The 17,090-nt window shown below is 43.8% G+C and overlaps 2 protein-coding genes across 3 annotated transcripts; both read right to left on the reverse strand.

Moving 5' to 3' along the window:
- Positions 1-1,122: 1,122 nt before the first annotated feature.
- Positions 1,123-10,175, reverse strand: LOC136767586 (uncharacterized). The gene is made up of 2 exons (XM_066721468.1): positions 9,820-10,175; positions 1,123-3,858 (listed from the first exon to the last, which is right to left on the reverse strand). The coding sequence occupies exons 1-2, from the start codon at positions 10,118-10,120 to the stop codon at positions 2,609-2,611; spliced, it is 1,551 nt and encodes a 516-aa protein (XP_066577565.1). The 5' UTR covers positions 10,121-10,175; the 3' UTR covers positions 1,123-2,608.
- Positions 10,176-14,179: 4,004 nt separating this feature from the next.
- LOC136767585 (zona pellucida sperm-binding protein 3) lies at positions 14,180-16,850 on the reverse strand. Of its 2 annotated transcripts, none has more exons than XM_066721467.1 (9): positions 16,155-16,850; positions 15,958-16,076; positions 15,782-15,885; positions 15,516-15,693; positions 15,307-15,427; positions 14,804-14,895; positions 14,627-14,733; positions 14,430-14,555; positions 14,180-14,335 (listed from the first exon to the last, which is right to left on the reverse strand). In XM_066721467.1, exons 1-9 carry the CDS (start codon positions 16,809-16,811, stop codon positions 14,223-14,225), a joined length of 1,617 nt encoding a protein of 538 aa, XP_066577564.1. In that variant the 5' UTR covers positions 16,812-16,850; the 3' UTR covers positions 14,180-14,222. The 2 variants fall into 2 exon arrangements, with proteins under 2 accessions (XP_066577564.1, XP_066577563.1); XM_066721466.1 differs by having other exon boundaries at positions 15,292-15,427.
- Positions 16,851-17,090: the final 240 nt, after the last annotated feature.

A 17,090-nucleotide genomic window follows, 5' to 3' on the forward strand; every position in this document is an offset into this window, starting at 1 on the left:
TTGTGATAGAATCAGCCTCAGCAGTGTAGAAACAATTATTTGATTTAAATCAAAATCTTTAAATTACACCAATTGTCCAGTTGCATAATCATGTCCCTCCAACACATTTGCCTCTTCACCACAATCACTATTCTTGTTTATACATGCACTCCACTTCCCTAAATATAGTCTTCTTTTGCCCTGAGTTATATAAACCATCAATCTACACTTACACACATTAAAACACACTGTACTGTCACGAGTGGAAACTGGGTCTCGGTTATTGGATTCTTCCATATCCAGTCCTGGCCAATCAGAATAGAGGACTGTCAGGCAGCAGCATTTGTGAAGACACTGATTGGTAGTTTCAGATCAAAATACTCAGCAGTTTCTATGAGGTGATAATTACGATAAAATAAATACACAAGAGTAACTTGCAGCTCCAAAATGTCATCGAGTGGGAAACGAGCTCGCCAGGACTCTCTGCAGCAATATCTTGGAAACGTATTAACAAAAAATACATTAAATGTGAAATAATGCAATGTGATATTTTTTGCAATTGCAAGAAGTTCTGAACTTTATTTTAAAATACTCATCTAACACAACAACTTTATTAAATAAATGTAACATACATGTGCGTTCAAGTTCCCTTGAAAACAAAATCTATAGCAATAGCTTCCTGTGTTTTAATAATATTAGTTTGTTTGTTGCTGCTCTTTCTTTTTCTGTCATTGCTAGTTTCACAGAAGGGTGTTTGGCTTTTAGGTGGGTTAACATAGCAGCTGTAGATCTGTGGTATATTAATTGCACTGCACATATTATGATAAACGCAATGTAGGCTTTAATCTATACCTGCATTACTTGGATCATTACACAACCACATGCCTAGATATACAAATAGGAAACAAATTAAACTGTTCACTATAATTGAGGCTATATGAAATAGAGTACACGTATTGCATTTATTTGACGTCGCTACTTAGTATGACAAATGACATTGATCACGTAAATATGATAAATTCAACATCCAGTCTTGTCTCTATATTTATCACACAGCTAAACTATTACATAATGTTACTTATATACCTTGGTGACAAAACACCATTTATGACGCATATTTGTGGCCATGTACACATAGACACATGATGTTCACATAACCTTTATTGAACTCCAAATCACAGATGCCGATGGGTTCATGTGTATAGTGCCTCGCTGATGTCTGAGCACTGTTGCCTTTTCACTCACTCGATACAGTCGCAGTACATGCATTGACCAGCAGATGTATCGAGCGCTTCGAAACAGTGACCCTTTTCTAGATACAATAGCGGGAAACGGTTCAATGCTAAAGCTTCGTTTCTGCCTCATCAATAGTAATTATAAAGACATTGAAAGTTTATAGGAGGAGTTGCATGTTAAAAAAACAAACCAACTTATTCTGTCCATTTAAAGTATGCCAGCAAATGTGTAGAATTTGAGCTGTCAGTCAGTTCATTCACAGCATTTAAAGACTGCACATCTGTTCACACGAACGGGACCAGTTTGCTCAATGCAGATGCACAATCTCAAGTCTCACACATTGAGAGCCTGCTTCACACTCACAGCAGAGCTATAACATCTCATAATCATCAATTAGTCCACAGTCTCAATCCCAACCCCCCTCTATAGTTGCTACCAAAATAAATACAAATAAAGTGCATTTGTATTTGACCATATATCAGAGTAATAACTTTTTAGGTATGGTAAAATTTATTAATTGAATTAAAGACAACCAAAAATGAATCACCAATTTAACTTATGTGTTTTGATAGTATACTGCATGTTTTTAATGTTTATCTTTCACACGCTGTCCTTGTGAAATAATTCCATGTTTCCACCAGGTCCTGAGGTGGCAACATACAAATGTTAGAAAATAATTCAGATATGAAATATATAACCTGTCCCCACAATGTAGTTAAATAGACAAGTCTAAACATGTCCCCACATAGTAGAACAAGAGTATAAAAAGTTGCTATACAGGAATATAAAGAAATGTACATGTTTCATTTGTAAAATTACCCAAATTGTAACTAGTTCTGTGAAAATATCAGACATTACTCTGATGGTTTCTTTAAGTAGCTGTTCAGTGTTTTGAATGTTAATAAATAAACTGGTATTCAAATAAATGCATTTTCTGCACCAGTGTAGCTCAGAGTTAAGCTTTTCTTTTTAATTTCAATGTATCTATTTGCTGGAGTCAGAGGACACAACAGCCAGGACCTGGTGTACATCATTTTGATGTTAAGAAATTAAATGAAACAATGTTGGAAAATATTTGGTTTTGTATCCAATTAGCACAGTATGTATTTATTCCTGTATTAAACAGGAGACACTTCTTTACACAGAGAGTAGTCACAATGTGGAACAAACTCCCCAGCAATGTGGTAGAAGCTGAAAACTTGGGAACATTTAAAAATAGACTGCATAGGATCCTTGGGTCACTCAGTTATTAATGGACACCAAACAAGCACTATGGGTCGAATTGCCTCCTCTCATTTGTAAACTTTCTTATGAATGCTCAGACTTTCCGCAGATCGTGGTCTCGTTCTTGTTGCGCAGATTTCCACAGATCTGCGCAGCTCCATCAATGGGATCAGTACGGTGTCTCTCCTGTGTGAGTGCGCAGGTGGAATTTAAGGGTTTCTGATCGAGTGAAACTCTTCCCACACTGGACACAAGAGAACGGTTTCTCTCCTGTGTGAGTGCGCTGGTGGAGTTTAAGATTTCCTGATCTACTAAAATTCCTCCCACACTCAGTGCAGCAGTATGGTTTCTCTCCTGTGTGAATGCGCTGGTGGATTTTAAGATCTCCTGATCTACCAAAATTCTTCCCACACTCAGTGCAGCAGTACGGTTTCTCTCCTGTGTGAATGCGCTGGTGGAATTTAAGATGTCCTGATTGACCGAAACTCTTCCCACACTGGACACAGGAGAACGGTTTCTCTCCTGTGTGAGTGCGCTGGTGGATTGTAAGATGTCCTGATTTACTGAAATTCCTCCCACACTGTGCGCAGTAGTACACTCTCTTTTCTGTATGAGGGCGCGGACGTCTACTTAAGACTCCACTGTGAGTGTAGCTCCTCCCACCCTGGGGCTGGCGATGCAGTTTTCCACACTGCAGTGGGGGAGCTGAGGAGGGAGAACTGGAAGAGCAAGGTGGTCTAGGGGATCTGGGACACAGCTGTCTGTGCTTTGACGATGGGCTCTCCTCTTTCGCAGCACTTTCACTCCACCCACTGAGCCCCGGCCTCAGGGCAGCAGACTCTGGGTCACACTGTGGACCTACAGGCAGCTCAGGCCCCAGGTCACAGGGGATGTCTGTAATATTCTCCAGTTTGAGATGACTGAGCGCGTCTCTGAAGGGAGTTTGTGTTCTCGGCTCCACTGTATAAACAGACTCCAGTGTGTCGTCCTCTGTTTTGATGTGATCAGACAGCAGACTGGGTCCACACTGTGTTCTGGTAGAGCCCAGCTCATCATCAGCTCCACTGGGTCCACACTCAGATCCCAGAGACTGGATCCTGCAGAGATCTGCAGTGTGGGTACAGTCCAGCTCAGGTTCACTCTTTATAACCTTTGATCCTGATGTGTCAGATCCCAATGGTAAAAACGGTCCCTGTGTTGACCCCTCAGTGTGTGGCTCTGCCATGTGGCCAGACTCCTGTCCCCTGAGCTCCTCCTCACTCTGTCTGCTCCTGGGCTGCTCACTCAGCCCCTGGTTCCCTTCAGTAGCTGTGGGCTCTGTGTCCTGCCTCAGACTGGAGCCCCACTCCTGCTCCCAGTGCTGCTGCTCAATGGGAGCCCTTTCCCGAGAGTCAGGGACAGCGCTGGCCTCTACAGCTCCTGGGGGAGAGACGACACGACACAGGAGAGCAGCATTGAGAACAGCAGCTCTGAAAACTCACACAGTTAATGCAACATGAGTCATTATATCAGAACATTATTCAGAAGTCTTTATAAAGTGTCCAGTCAGGATATAAACTGGGAGCATGTATGAAGTCAGTGTCAGAGTTGTCTGGCCTTTTGGATATCACTTACACATTTCTGGAAATAGATTTCATAACATTAAATTGTTGATCTTTGAATACTGCACAACTGTGCAGAAGTGTTCAAATCATTTGGAGGTATCTAAACAGGGATCTAAACTGTGACTGAAACCCTTGCATCTGTGACCCTTTCACTTGGCAGTGCTACACCAAATAAAAATGTCACCGGTCATGGCTGTTTCTGGTGACAATTTATCACTGCGGTGAGAAATTATTTATCCTCAATATCTTCTTTTTTCCATTTTATTTTTGATGAGCCCTTCATATAAAACATTTAATAAATGACAAAATATTGCTTCTAACCTAATAAAAAGGGTGAGGCATTGGACATAGTATGTACCTGAAAAGCTTTTTTGTTTTATTGTGTATGTTTTATTTTTTCTATGGCAAAATAAAGGAATATGAATTTAATAAAATTAAGTAAAATTGAAAATATTTGATGCATTAAATCATTTTAATGAAGATCAGGATGGATCAATTTTCATCTGAAGAGGCATCTCATTATTATTGAAGATGGCTGCTTGGTTGCCGAGTGAACCTGAATGACCTATAGTGTTCATATATAATACAATGTATTTGTGTGCAGCGGAAGAGGCGGCTCTGATACGAATTGGCAAGAAAATTGTTCGGCAGTGACCCTGGTTTGCACAAGAACCTGGCGGAAATGAAAGAGGACATGTCATTACCCAGCACTGGTTCCTTTCTTGTCTACAAATAATGGGTCGGTGGGTGTGGCTCCTTGGGAGTGACGGAGTTGAAGGAAGGAGGCGAGAGGTTCGTAGGGACTGATTGCAGAATTTCTCCTAGTTGATCCGTTTTGCTTTGTTTGAGGTGAAAAATGAAGGAGTGTGGAATGAGGAAATTATTGCGATGCAAGGATGAATAGTTGGCTTGAAATGGGAAGTTGAGGTGGTGAATTGTTAGGAATCTCAGGAAACTGAAGAATGCTATAACCAATATTGTGGCTATGCCACAATACTAGGCTATGCTTTCTAGACATTATTAATACAGCACTTAAGACAGTCTCTGTGAAATATTCTCAAAACTAATCGTCCCTCCCCACCACCACAGCAGCCCCGCTTCACAATTACAGCACCATCGATCGAACCCGCCTCCTGCGTGTGCTTGGCTCAAAACTGGTGGCTGGTGAAGGTCAAACCCCATATTAATGAGAACCTTTTAAAAGAAGTTTGTTGGCCGAATGAAATTGAAAGATCACTTGGCAAACGGTGAAATTACTGACTGATAATTTATTTAATGAATTGACTAATTGATTACTACATTTAAGAATTAAAGGTTTAATTTTGACCCTTATAAATGCTCCATATGTCTCCTGCAGCAACTTTTAAGAGCTGAGCGGGGTTGCGGAGAATCGACACAGATTTCTGCGGGGTGGGCTCAGTGACTTCATGCAGCAGCCCTCAAATACAGAGCGGTCGCATTCGCATGTCCCACAGCTTGCTGCGCTGTGTGACGTCACACACAGCAGACTGAAGAATGCCTTTCTGCACAAATCGATGTGATTGGATGAGTTTTTTTATATTATTCTACAGTTTTATTAAAACAATAGAATTGCCAATTATTTTAGTTACTGCATTATTGTGTTACATTATATTTGTTAAAGTAATGGATGCAATTCTAGATCTACAGTGTTCACAATGTGGCTTTTGTCGTCATTCACCTCCGCAAACTAGGGGACAGCAGTAGTGTTAATTGCGCTTAATACGGCCCTCTTTATCTCTGTATCATCTCTTGTCTCACAGGCGCAGCAACCAAAACCGCATACTAAATAGTATGCCAAAACAGCACACCACCATTCGTAGTACGTCCAAATACACAGTATGAATATAATGGTACAGTGGGGGAAAAAAGTATTTGATCCCCTGCTGATTTTGTACATTTGCCCACTGACAAAGAAATGATCAGTCTATATTTTTAATGGTAGGTGTATTTTAACAGTGAGAGACAGAATAACAACAAAAAAATCCAGAAAAATGCATTTCAAAAAAGTTATAAATTGATTTGTATGTTAATGAGGGAAATAAGTATTTGATCCCTTCGACTTAGTACTTGGTGGCAAAACTCTTGTTGGCAATCACAGAGGTCAGACGTTTCTTGTAGTTGGCCACCAGGTTTGCACACATCTCAGGAGGGATTTTGTCCCACTCCTCTTTGCAGATCCTCTCCAAGTCATTAAGGTTTCAAGGCTGACGTTTGGCAACTCAAACCTTCAGCTCCCTCCACAGATTTTCTATGGGATTAAGGTCTGGAGACTGGCTAGGCCACTCCAGGACCTTAATGTGCTTCTTCTTGAGCCACTCCTTTGTTGCCTTGGCTGTGTGTTTTGGGTCATTGTCATGCTGGAATATCCATCCACGAACCATTTTCAATGCCCTGGCTGAGGGAAGGAGGTTCTCACCCAAGATTTGACGGTACATGGCCCCGTCCATCGTCCCTTTGATGCGGTGCAGTTGTACTGTCCCCTTAGCAGAAAAACACACCCAAAGCATAATGTTTCCACCTCCATGTTTGACGGTGGGGATGGTGTTCTTGGGGTCATTCCTCCTCCTCCAAACACGGCGAATTGAGTTGATGCCAAAGAGCTCGATTTTGGTCTCATCTGACCACAACACTTTCACCCAGTTCTCCTCTGAATCATTCAGATGTTCATTGGCAAACTTCAGATGGGCCTGTACATGTGCTTTCTTGAGCAGGGGGGCCTTGCGTGCGCTGCAGGATTTCAGTCCTTCACGGCATAGTGTGTTAGCAATTGTTTTCTTGGTGACTATGGTCCCAGCTGCCTTGAGATCATTAACAAGATCCTCCCATGTAGTTCTGAGCTGATTCCTCACCGTTGTCATGATCATTAAAACTCCACGAGGTGAGATTTTGCATGGAGCCCCAGACCGAGGGAGACTGACAGTTATTTTGTGTTTCTTCCATTTGCGAATAATCGCACCAACTGTTGTCACCTTCTCACCAAGCTGCTTGGCGATGGTTTTGTAGCCCATTCCAGCCTTGTGTAGGTCAACAATCTTGTCCCTGACATCCTTGGACAGCTCTTTGGTCTTGGCCATGGTGGAGAGTTTGGAATCTGATTCATTGATTGCTTCTGTGGACAGGTGTCTTTTATACAGGTAACGAGCTGAGATTAGGAGCACTCCCTTTAAGAGAGTGCTCCTAATCTCAGCTCGTTACCTGTATAAAAGACACCTGGGAGCCAGAAATCTTGCTGATTGATAGGGGATCAAATACTTATTTCCCTCATTAACATGCAAATCAATTTATATCTTTTTTGAAATGTGTTTTTCTGGATTTTTTTGCTGTTATTCTGTCTCTCACTGTTAAAATACACCTACAATAAAAATTATAGACTGATAATTTCTTTGTCAGTGGGCAAACGTACAAAATCAGCAGGGGATCAAATACTTTTTTCCCCTCACTGTATGTGAAAGTACCCGGATGGATACTGTGTAGTATCCTGTAGCACTGTGTAGTAGTGGTTAGGGCTCTGGACTCGTGACTGGAAGGTTGTGGGTTGTTGCTGGTGCTGTTGTATCCTTGAGCAAGGTACTTCACTGAGATTGCTCCAGTAAAATGCCCAGCTGGATAAGAGCGTCTGCTAAATGAAAAATAATGTAATAATGTAATACTACTTCCATTTCGAAAACGAAGGCTGTGTCTCTCCTCGCACACTTGTTCCCTCGTTCCTGTCCCTTGTGGGGCGGAAGTACTATGGTGGCCATCTTAAGGACTCATCAATAAATTAATTACTGACACATGTAGCCTATAATACATTGTTTGTTAATATCACCTCCTAATTATTATTATTACTATAATACATAGACAGATGACAAGAAAAGACTGCATAGGTACTTTTTCAGTCAAAGGCAAAGGCGCTGAATGCTGACGCTCAAGTGTATGGATGCCCAAATTGATCAATAACATCAACAGACATGAGTTTGAGGTCCATATTTATGCACAGGTGAATGAGTCCATAAAGTCTTTCTGTCATAATGGATTTTATCCACTGAATGATCGCTGTTGAGCTCATTACACGTTATATAACTCAGGACAGAATCAGTAGTGCTGAACTCTGCAGCTGCGCAGAGCAGGACGGATCTGCGCTTACACTCCCGGCAGAGCTCCGACCTACAGAAACATGACATTTTTTTCAAAATTGTCATGTCACCGCCCTAAATGCGCCACTGTTTGCTATTATTCACATTGCCTGAAGCATTGTTCTTATTGAAACGCAATTCTAATTAAGAGAAGCTGTGTAAAAGCCTTATTAAATCACCTAAAAATATACAGCCCTGGAAAACATTAAGATACCACTTAACATTGATTTCTGAACTTGGAGTGGTATATGTATATAAATCCAACACCTACATAGTAAATAACTTATCCACTGTGTGGAATCGAACCCACAACCTCAGGTTCACCTGTGTTTCTTAACCACTACACCAGCCCATACACAGTAAAGTACCCTCCTAATGCAGACAACTGTCCTAATTAGGTGTAGTCTATATGACTGAATTATTGTAATTCATAAATAAATGCATAAATTGAAAAATGTGTGTATGAGGTTACAGCACTATATTACATATGCTTTTTGGACGTTAACTTTGGAGACTTTAAAGCACTTATCACGGGTCAAAACGGACTCTGTGAAATATTGTCAACACTAGTCGTCCAGCAGCCCCGCAGCCCCGCCCACAATCACAGCGCCATCGAGCGGACCCGCCCCCTGTGTGCGATTGGTGCCTCCAGAAGGACAAAACCCGTCCCCTCGGGTGATTGACAAGCATTAAAAAGAAGTTCGTTTGCCAAATGAAATTGAAAGATCACTTGGCAAACAGCGCAATAAATTAATTAATTGATTTACGAATTGACTAATTGATTTATGAATTAATTTACGAATTAATTTATGTATTAAAGATTAAATTTTGAGCCATATAATGCTCCATATAAGTGTGTCCCATTGAGCGCTTTTAGCTTTCACCCTACACCCTCCTCACTCAAGTGCACACTCTGTGACGTCAGCACAACGTCACGCAAAGGATACACGTGTTGAAGGGTGTAGGGAGCAAGTGTGCGATTTGGGACGCAGGCGCAGTACGGGAGCACTGGACACTTTTCAATCCCATAAGGCCATGTGGGGAAAAGGAGGCGTGTCTGATGATCAGTTCATGTCTGATAAATGAGCGGATAACTCCGTTTTCAATTGAAAGTAGCAAAAACTTTACAGATAGGCTAGTTATGTGAATAATTATTCACATGAGCGTAAATAAATAGTTATCCATTTTTTTTGTATTTACCGCGGTGTGTTTTGTTTACAGGAAGTCGTCATTAAACTGCGAAGGGAAAGTTCAACACGGCGCGAATTGATGACATAATTCATGCGTTCTGTTAATCTACACGCTTAAAGTACATACTTCCTTAGTGCAGACTTCAGTGTAACTTCAGTGCGCAGTACGTGGCGCGCAGTTTTGGACGCATCTGAGACGCTGAGCTGCGAAGATTCTGCGCAGATTTCTGCGGGTGGGGCTTAGTGACGTCACGCAGAAACACTCCGAGAACGCGCATCACTGAACGTGAACCGCATCTGCGCAGAACTGCGCACATCTGCGCTCGCGAACGTGACGGAAGAGCCCAGTCTCGTGCGCTGCTGCTGCTCGAGCTCGTCCCCCTCATTGACGCTCAGCGCCTCCTGTAAGCAACGCGACAATAAAGCGGCTCAATCATGAAAGGTTACCGGCGGCAGCTCCGCGGCTCTCTCTCTGCGCGCAGCTCCGCTCTGCCCTCCCGGCTCCTCGGCTCTTCACAGGCGGCCCATCCGCTCCGGAGCTCCAGCCACACACAGCCGCCTCCCCCGCCGCCAGGAGCTCCTGCAGCCTCCGTCTCAGCGCCTCGTTTTCCGCGTCCCTGCGGGTTATCTCCGCTCGGTGCTCCGACACCGTCTCTCCCACCGCCTTCCCGATCTCCCACAGTGCGGCTCTCATCAGCCCGCTCAGAGCCGAGGCCAGGCGGGCGTCCAGACACGCAGAGACGGACATTTTCAAAGACCCTCTTTCTAAACGAGACAGTCAATTTCACATGGCAACTTCCGCCTTACCCGGAACGGTGCATTGTGGGATTGCAATGAGCTCATGAATATTCATGAAGCCTGCTACTAGAGACAGCACTTAAAGCTGTCAGGACAGGCGAAAACACAAATGCGAATGGGATAACATCACAAAGCTTCACATTGCACAGGGGTACCAGATAAGGATGCCCTCTCTCCCCCTCACTATATTTCTTGAACCAGTAGCTGCTGCAATAAGACAACGACAACATTTTCGGAATTCAAACTCTCAGTACAAACCACAAGATCAGTCTTTATGCAGATATAGTTTCGTTCTTCCTTCAAAATCCCTTAGATTTACAAGAAGCTAGAAAGTCATAAATATGTTAAGATTACCTTAACTAATGGATGAACCTGCCACTCTCCATCATTGGCAGAATTGCAACAATTAAAATGTCCATTCTGCCCTACATTTTCACCATGGGTCCAGTACAACCTACAACCACGTGGTTACAAACATTAGATTGAATCATTAAAAAATGTAAGAAAAAATCTCAGATAAAATTAACCACATTACAGAAAAGTAAACTCCAAGGAGGCCTTGATGCACCAATTGTTTTTCAATACTACCTGGGTAATTAACTACAATATATTAGAAAATGGCTACACTCAAATAAACACACCAAGCCATGGATAGAAATTGAATAGGCTGTATGTAAAGACATTTAAATTATTGACTTACCCTTCATAACCCCAACTGTAAAACGTCATAAGTGCTTTAAGAGCACTGTAATCTCCAAACTCTGACAGCTTGGTGGAAAATTAACAAAATCACTCAGTTTACAATGACACCCTGCAAGTGCACCCCAATATGGTCTAATCCTGAATTCGTTATTAACAAAACACCAATATTCTTTAGCACGTTGAAAATGAAAGGTATTACACATTTATATTACACATTTGAAAATAACAACCTCCTCACCTTCATTGATTTGGAACAGACGTTTGGTATTGGTGAATAACAATTTCTTCAATATCTCCAATTGAACAATTGTATAAAATCTAAAATTAAAATAATCAATTACAATTTACAACCACCCCCTTTACTGGAAACAATCAATAAAATATCCCTCTCCAGGAAACCCTTATCAAAATGATATAAGCTCTTATTCATTAATGATTCAGCAATATCCCTTCCAATCAGAGAATGGGAAAAAGATCTGGCAAACCACACCGATACCGGCTTCTGGACACAAATCTGCAGGAACACATTCACAATGACTAATAACACCAAAACACAACTGATACAATACAAAGTCATTCCCAGAACACACATCACCAGCACAAAATGATTAGAATGGGCTTCATAGAATCTGATACATGCTCACACTGCACTCTGAACACCCCTGATAATGACTTCCATGCCTTTTGGCTCTGAACACCAACTCAACACTTCTGGCAAGAAGTCATAAACAAAACATAGTATTTTTTGAGCTGCAGCATCCAACTCTCTCCATCCACCTGTCTACTTGGAGACTTAACTACACTCAACCCCCCTGTACAGAACCCAACTCCAATTCTCATAGCGTAATTATTGTATTTCTGCTGGAATCTTAAAAGTATAAAACTTTAAACTATGTGTCTGTCACATGTTCTGTCCATCTATTCCTTGGTCTGTGTCTGTCTGTCAGTCTGTTGGTATATCTGTTTGTATATCTTGTTTGTAAGTAAATACTGTGTTAAATAATTCAATTGTATTTAAAAGAGAAGACTTGGAATATGAAATGAGGCAGGATTTCCATTATATGGGAATAAAGCGCCACCAGAACTCCTTTCAATCCCATAATGCACTGCATCTCAAAGATGGAAGAAAGCCGGAGTTGTCTCTCTTGTTTAGATAGAGGATCTTTGACATTTTAGTTCTATACAGAGAGAATAGAAATTAAACATAATAAACAATGTGGGTTTGGCTTTTATTCTTATCAGAATATTTGTTTTAACTAAGAAAATGCTCCTCTCAGCTCGCACAACGTTTGTCTGTGTTTTCCTCAATTTGAACTGAAGCAAAAACCCTGCAAAATCAGGGCACTACTCAGCACAGAGGGAGATAGAACACTTTCTACACACTGATGTCACAGTAGCATGTTAAGAGAAAATCCATCTTTGAGGGGGGTGAGAGCTTTATAACAAAACAGAGGCAGCATCACATTGATAAAACATATTGGCTAATAATCAAAATCAATGCAAGCCAATTAGAGTAGTGAAACCAATGTAGTTTCATGACTGTACAGAACTGCCCTTACATAGTTATTTTGATCAAACTGTCAATTAAATTACATTGCTACAATGTTGTGGCAGCATTGTGTGTTGGCTGGGTAGTTACTTCAATCTAGATTATAGCTGTTTATAGAGTACACATACATATAGGTAGGCTATATAAATATGTACACATATTTTGTTGCTTTTTTCTGAATTAGCACATTAATTGGAGATTCCAATAATTCAATATAGAACTAATCAGGACACCTGTCTGCGGTGGCTGTAGGTACTTAAATCAAGTTTCAAATTAATCTTCATGTCTTTTGTTGCGGCGGTTATGAACAGCGCTGTGATTTCAGTGTTGCGGGTTTGGTTCCAATGTGTGGATGTTATTTCTTATGTACAGAATTTTTTATTACATTTTTTGAATATAAATATATATTTCCCTGTGTTTAATGGTATATCAGAGTAGTATGAACAATTATAATGGGATTAAGAACATAAGAAAGTTTACAATTGAGAGGAGGCCATTCAACCCATCGTGCTCCTTGGTGTCCATTAATAACTGAGTGATCCAAGGATCCTATCCAGTCTGATTCTGAATGTTACCAAGTTTTCAGCTTACCACATTCCAGATTTTGTTCCAGATTGTGACGACTCTCTCTGTGAAGAAGTGTCTCCTGTTTTTCATTTTGAATGCCTTGAAGCCCAATTTCCATTTGTGTCCCCGGGATTTCCATTTGTGCCATTAATAAAGCGTTTACACAGTTTCTCTTTATTCGAATGGTGTGTCAGTATCATGGTTCAGGGACTGGCCCTACACCACAGAAATTAACACGATACACTAGATGTCCTATCATCGATCTTTAATTCACTGCAAGTGAGATTTTGAGTCTGCCACCTAGGGTAAGAATGACCCTTCTTCTGAAAGCACCAACATGATAAAAGCATAGCCTATAAATAATAAAGTACAGCATACAATAAAACATAGTGAGCAACATATACACTAGCCTCAGAGTGTACACCTGTAAACTTTAATTTAGGCTTCATGAAAGGCATCTTAATTTAATGCCTGCACATGAATATCCGCATCGATGTCTCCCTCATTTGGCTCTAATGCGTGTGACCCTGTGAAGGATCCGTTCTCATCTCTAACCAACTGGGCGCATTGCGCATGTCCAACCCAGCATCTCTACCACATGACTTTGGTATAGATTTTTTTTGCAGTGACAAATTGTGATGGCTAGACAACTTGGTCAGAGCATCTCCAAAACTGCAGCTCTTGTGGGGTGTTCCCGGTCTGCAGTGGTCAGTACCTATCAAAAGTGGTCCAAGGAAGGAAAAGCGGTGAACCGGCGACAGGGTCATGGGCGGCCAAGGCTCATTGATGCACGTGGGGAGCGAAGGGTGGCTCGTGTGGTCTGATCCAACAGACAAGCTACTGTAGCTCAAATTGCTGAAAAAGTGAATGCTGGTTCTGATAGAAAGGTCTCAGAACATACAGTGCATCGCAGTTTGTTGCGTATGGAGCTACGTAGCCACAGACCAGTCAGGCTGCCCATGCTGACCCCTGTCCACTGCCGAAAGCACCTACAATGAGCATGTGAGTGCCAGCTGCCCTCATCAGCATCTCATCCCTGTACCTTTAAAAACCCTATGGTTTGGTTTTAACACTTGAACAGTGTCCACTGCAGCAGCATCCCATATGCTGTACACTGCAGCCCAGTCTCATTGCCCATGAATGACAAGCTGAAGATGCAGCCATGATATTAAGCATTCAGACACACCAGGGTGTATGCAAGAAGTCACTTTATTGAGCTCAAGCAGTTCAGTAATTAGGCTGTGGATTTGGGTGTCCACCTGTACAGCACAGCCCCCAGCACAGCAATGCAGACCAGCCCCACAGCAGTCACCACACCAGCCAGCATCACCCCCTCAGCAGGGATACCTGGAAGGGAACAGAGGGACTGCGGTCACACCCAAGGATGCAAGGTGCCATGGAAACCGGACAGTCAGGCATTGTCACTGGGCATCACCAGTACCTGTCCCTCTGGCATCCTTAGCCATCAGCTGGGATCTCTGGGCTCCAGTCTCCACTGGAAGGACAGCATTGAGTGGGTCTTCCAGCACAACTAGGGCAACAGTAGCATCACCTTCCCACTGTGGAGCTGCAACAAAGCACAAGGTCAGCCACTGCTGGAGAGCAACACTGCAGCACAATAGAGCAAGGGAGCCCCACCCTCTCTGGCAGCCAGGTCTCTTCCTCTCCTGAAATATCTGGCAGCAGAGCCACAGCTGGAGTCACAGCAGCCACACACCTGATCACTCCCATCCACAGACTGCCACCTAGAGGGGAACAGGGGGTCAGCAGGAGCTCTGCAGGGCACAGGCAGCCCTGCCCATCATGCACACTGACCTGTTGGCTCCAGTGTTGAAAGTGCAGGCCTTGTTCATGGAGTCCACAGCCTGGGAAGCAGCAGTCGCTGTCAGCTGGCAGGAGATGTAGATCTGGAGAGCAAGAGACAGGACTCTCCCATATTTAACACCTATAAACAAACCTGCTCCTTTTCATCCACTCCCCTTCCTCCCGAGCCCCTCCTTCTCATCCCTGGCCCCCCAAGTGGTGGAACGACCTCCCCACTGAAGTCAAAACAGCAGAGTCCCTGACCTCCTTATGGTGAGGACTTGCAAGAGTATGACAATGTTGACTGCAATCTTACAGGAGAAGGAAGGACTAAATTCCCTTTGTAAGGGGATCTCGAAATAAACTGCAAGTAAATGCACTCAGTTTCCTTTAGCAAACATCTGGTCTGCTCTTACGAGTTTTCATTCTAGGATGCAATACTTTATATGGTTTACTGTATCATGCGTGAGCAGCAAGCACACCAAATCAGATCCAGCCACCTTACAGGGACTCACTGAGCTCCTGGCATCCTGGTGGAACCTGAAGGCATCCAGCTGCATCTGGAGCAGAGTGGAGTTCAGGGATCTCGGCATGAACAGAGAGCTGGAGCCAGTCACCTTGCCATCAATCAGACACCTGGAAGACAACAGGTCACAGGTTCTTGGATTAAGAGCAGTCACTTGAGCCCTGGACTGCTGCAGCTTAAAGCTGCACATTTCCTCACCCATGGTTCCCAATGAAAGTATAACTGGGAGAAGAGGTCGGGTCAGAAGTCAAGGTGGCCACACAGCTGTCCACAAACAGCCGCAGGGGAACGTGGCTGGCCTGGTTGACCGAGGCTTCGATGTTCAGCACATCCCCCAGGAAGTACACGTTGGAGGGTCTTGGGGAGCTCCAGTCATCTGCAGAGATTAAACCGCATTAAGTCTACATAACAGAGCAGCAGTCCAGTAGAAGGGAGTGTTAGAGCTGCAATAGGTCGGGCTCTACCAGTCATGAGCTGCAGGGAGAAGTCCAGGACATCCTCAGCAGACTTGGTGGAGGTGTATGGGACCCAGGTTGGCTGCAGGGCATTGCTGCTCACATTATGAAGCCTATAGAACAGACAGCAATTAGGCCCTGATCCCATAGTAGTTAGGCATCAGCAATACTGACAGAGTCCTCACCTCGGGTAGAGACACTCGATACGGACAACAGCAGGGTTGGTTCTCACTATGCCAGTGTTGGCAATCGGGGAAGGGTTATAGTTGAGGGAGAAGCTGTAGACCAGCTCATCTTCAGTCATCTACAAGAGAAGTGCTCAATGTAGAAAGCACAATATGAACATTGAAAGTAGGCATTTAAAATACGGAAATCCCCTTACCGACAGGGTGCTGAGACAGCCCTGCAACTCAGACTGGAAAACCAGGACATTCCCAGAGTCATCCTGCCGGCTGAGCGCGCAGTCTCCCAGCTTGATATCTGACGCCGCGATCAGTTCGCCAGTACCAAACAGGTCTCTCTTCACAGACACCTCAATCGTACTCTCTCCGCACTGCGCCAAGACGACTGGGGACACTTGCTGTTTGAACAGAGGAGAGTCAACTCGCACAAAGGCCTTGGCTCTCACAGCGGGCATCCCCCTGGCAGGGGGCTGGGCTCTCACAGCAGGCATCCCCCTGGCAGGGGGCTGGGCTCTCACAGCAGGCATCCCCCTGGCAGGGGGCTGGGCTCTCACAGCAGGCATCCCCCTGGCAGGGGGCTGGGCTCTCACAGCAGGCATCCCCCTGGCAGGGGGCTGGGCTCTCACAGCAGGCATCCCCCTGGCAGGGGGCTGGGCTCTCACAGCAGGCATCCCCCTGGCAGGGGGCTGGGCTCTCACAGCAGGCATCCCCCTGGCAGGGGGCTGGGCTCTCACAGCGGGCATCCCCCTGGCAGGGGGCTGGGCTTTTGCCCACTTCGATACTCTCCCAGCGTCGCAGAGCACAGCGATCACCATCAACACCAGGAGCCCACAACGAGAAGCACTGACCGCCAACATTGTTAGTCAAACAGAAGAACAGCTCGCAGATGCAGATGCTGTCTATCCCTCACCACCGCTTTTATACACAGAGTTGCTGCTCTGTGTGTCTCGGCAGAAGCGGGACATTTTCACGTGGAATTGATTTGCTGCTGAGCTGCCGGTGTTCCCGCCGCAGAGTGCTAATTACACCTGAATAGAACCCATTGAGGGTTGAAACAAGAGAATGCGAAAATTAGGAGCTTTATTATTATGATGATTATGGTATTGTATGTAATGAGAATACATATTGAAATTCCC

Source organism: Amia ocellicauda, chromosome 14, assembly GCF_036373705.1.
Source record: "Amia ocellicauda isolate fAmiCal2 chromosome 14, fAmiCal2.hap1, whole genome shotgun sequence".
NCBI lineage: Eukaryota > Metazoa > Chordata > Actinopteri > Amiiformes > Amiidae > Amia > Amia ocellicauda.

Coding starts and splice junctions, on each gene's coding strand:
- LOC136767585 (XM_066721466.1), bottom strand. CDS start 16,811: ATGTTGGCGGTCAGTGCTTCTCGTTGTGGGCTCCTGGTGTTGATGGTG. Junction 16,077..16,154: donor GCTGTCTCAGCACCCTGTCG/GTAAGGGGATTT, acceptor CTTCTCTTGTAG/ATGACTGAAGATGAGCTGGT. Junction 14,336..14,429: donor TAAGGATGCCAGAGGGACAG/GTACTGGTGATG, acceptor GTTCCCTTCCAG/GTATCCCTGCTGAGGGGGTG.
- LOC136767586 (XM_066721468.1), bottom strand. CDS start 10,120: ATGTCCGTCTCTGCGTGTCTGGACGCCCGCCTGGCCTCGGCTCTGAGC. Junction 3,859..9,819: donor GAGCCGCGGAGCTGCCGCCG/GTAACCTTTCAT, acceptor TCTCTCCCCCAG/GAGCTGTAGAGGCCAGCGCT.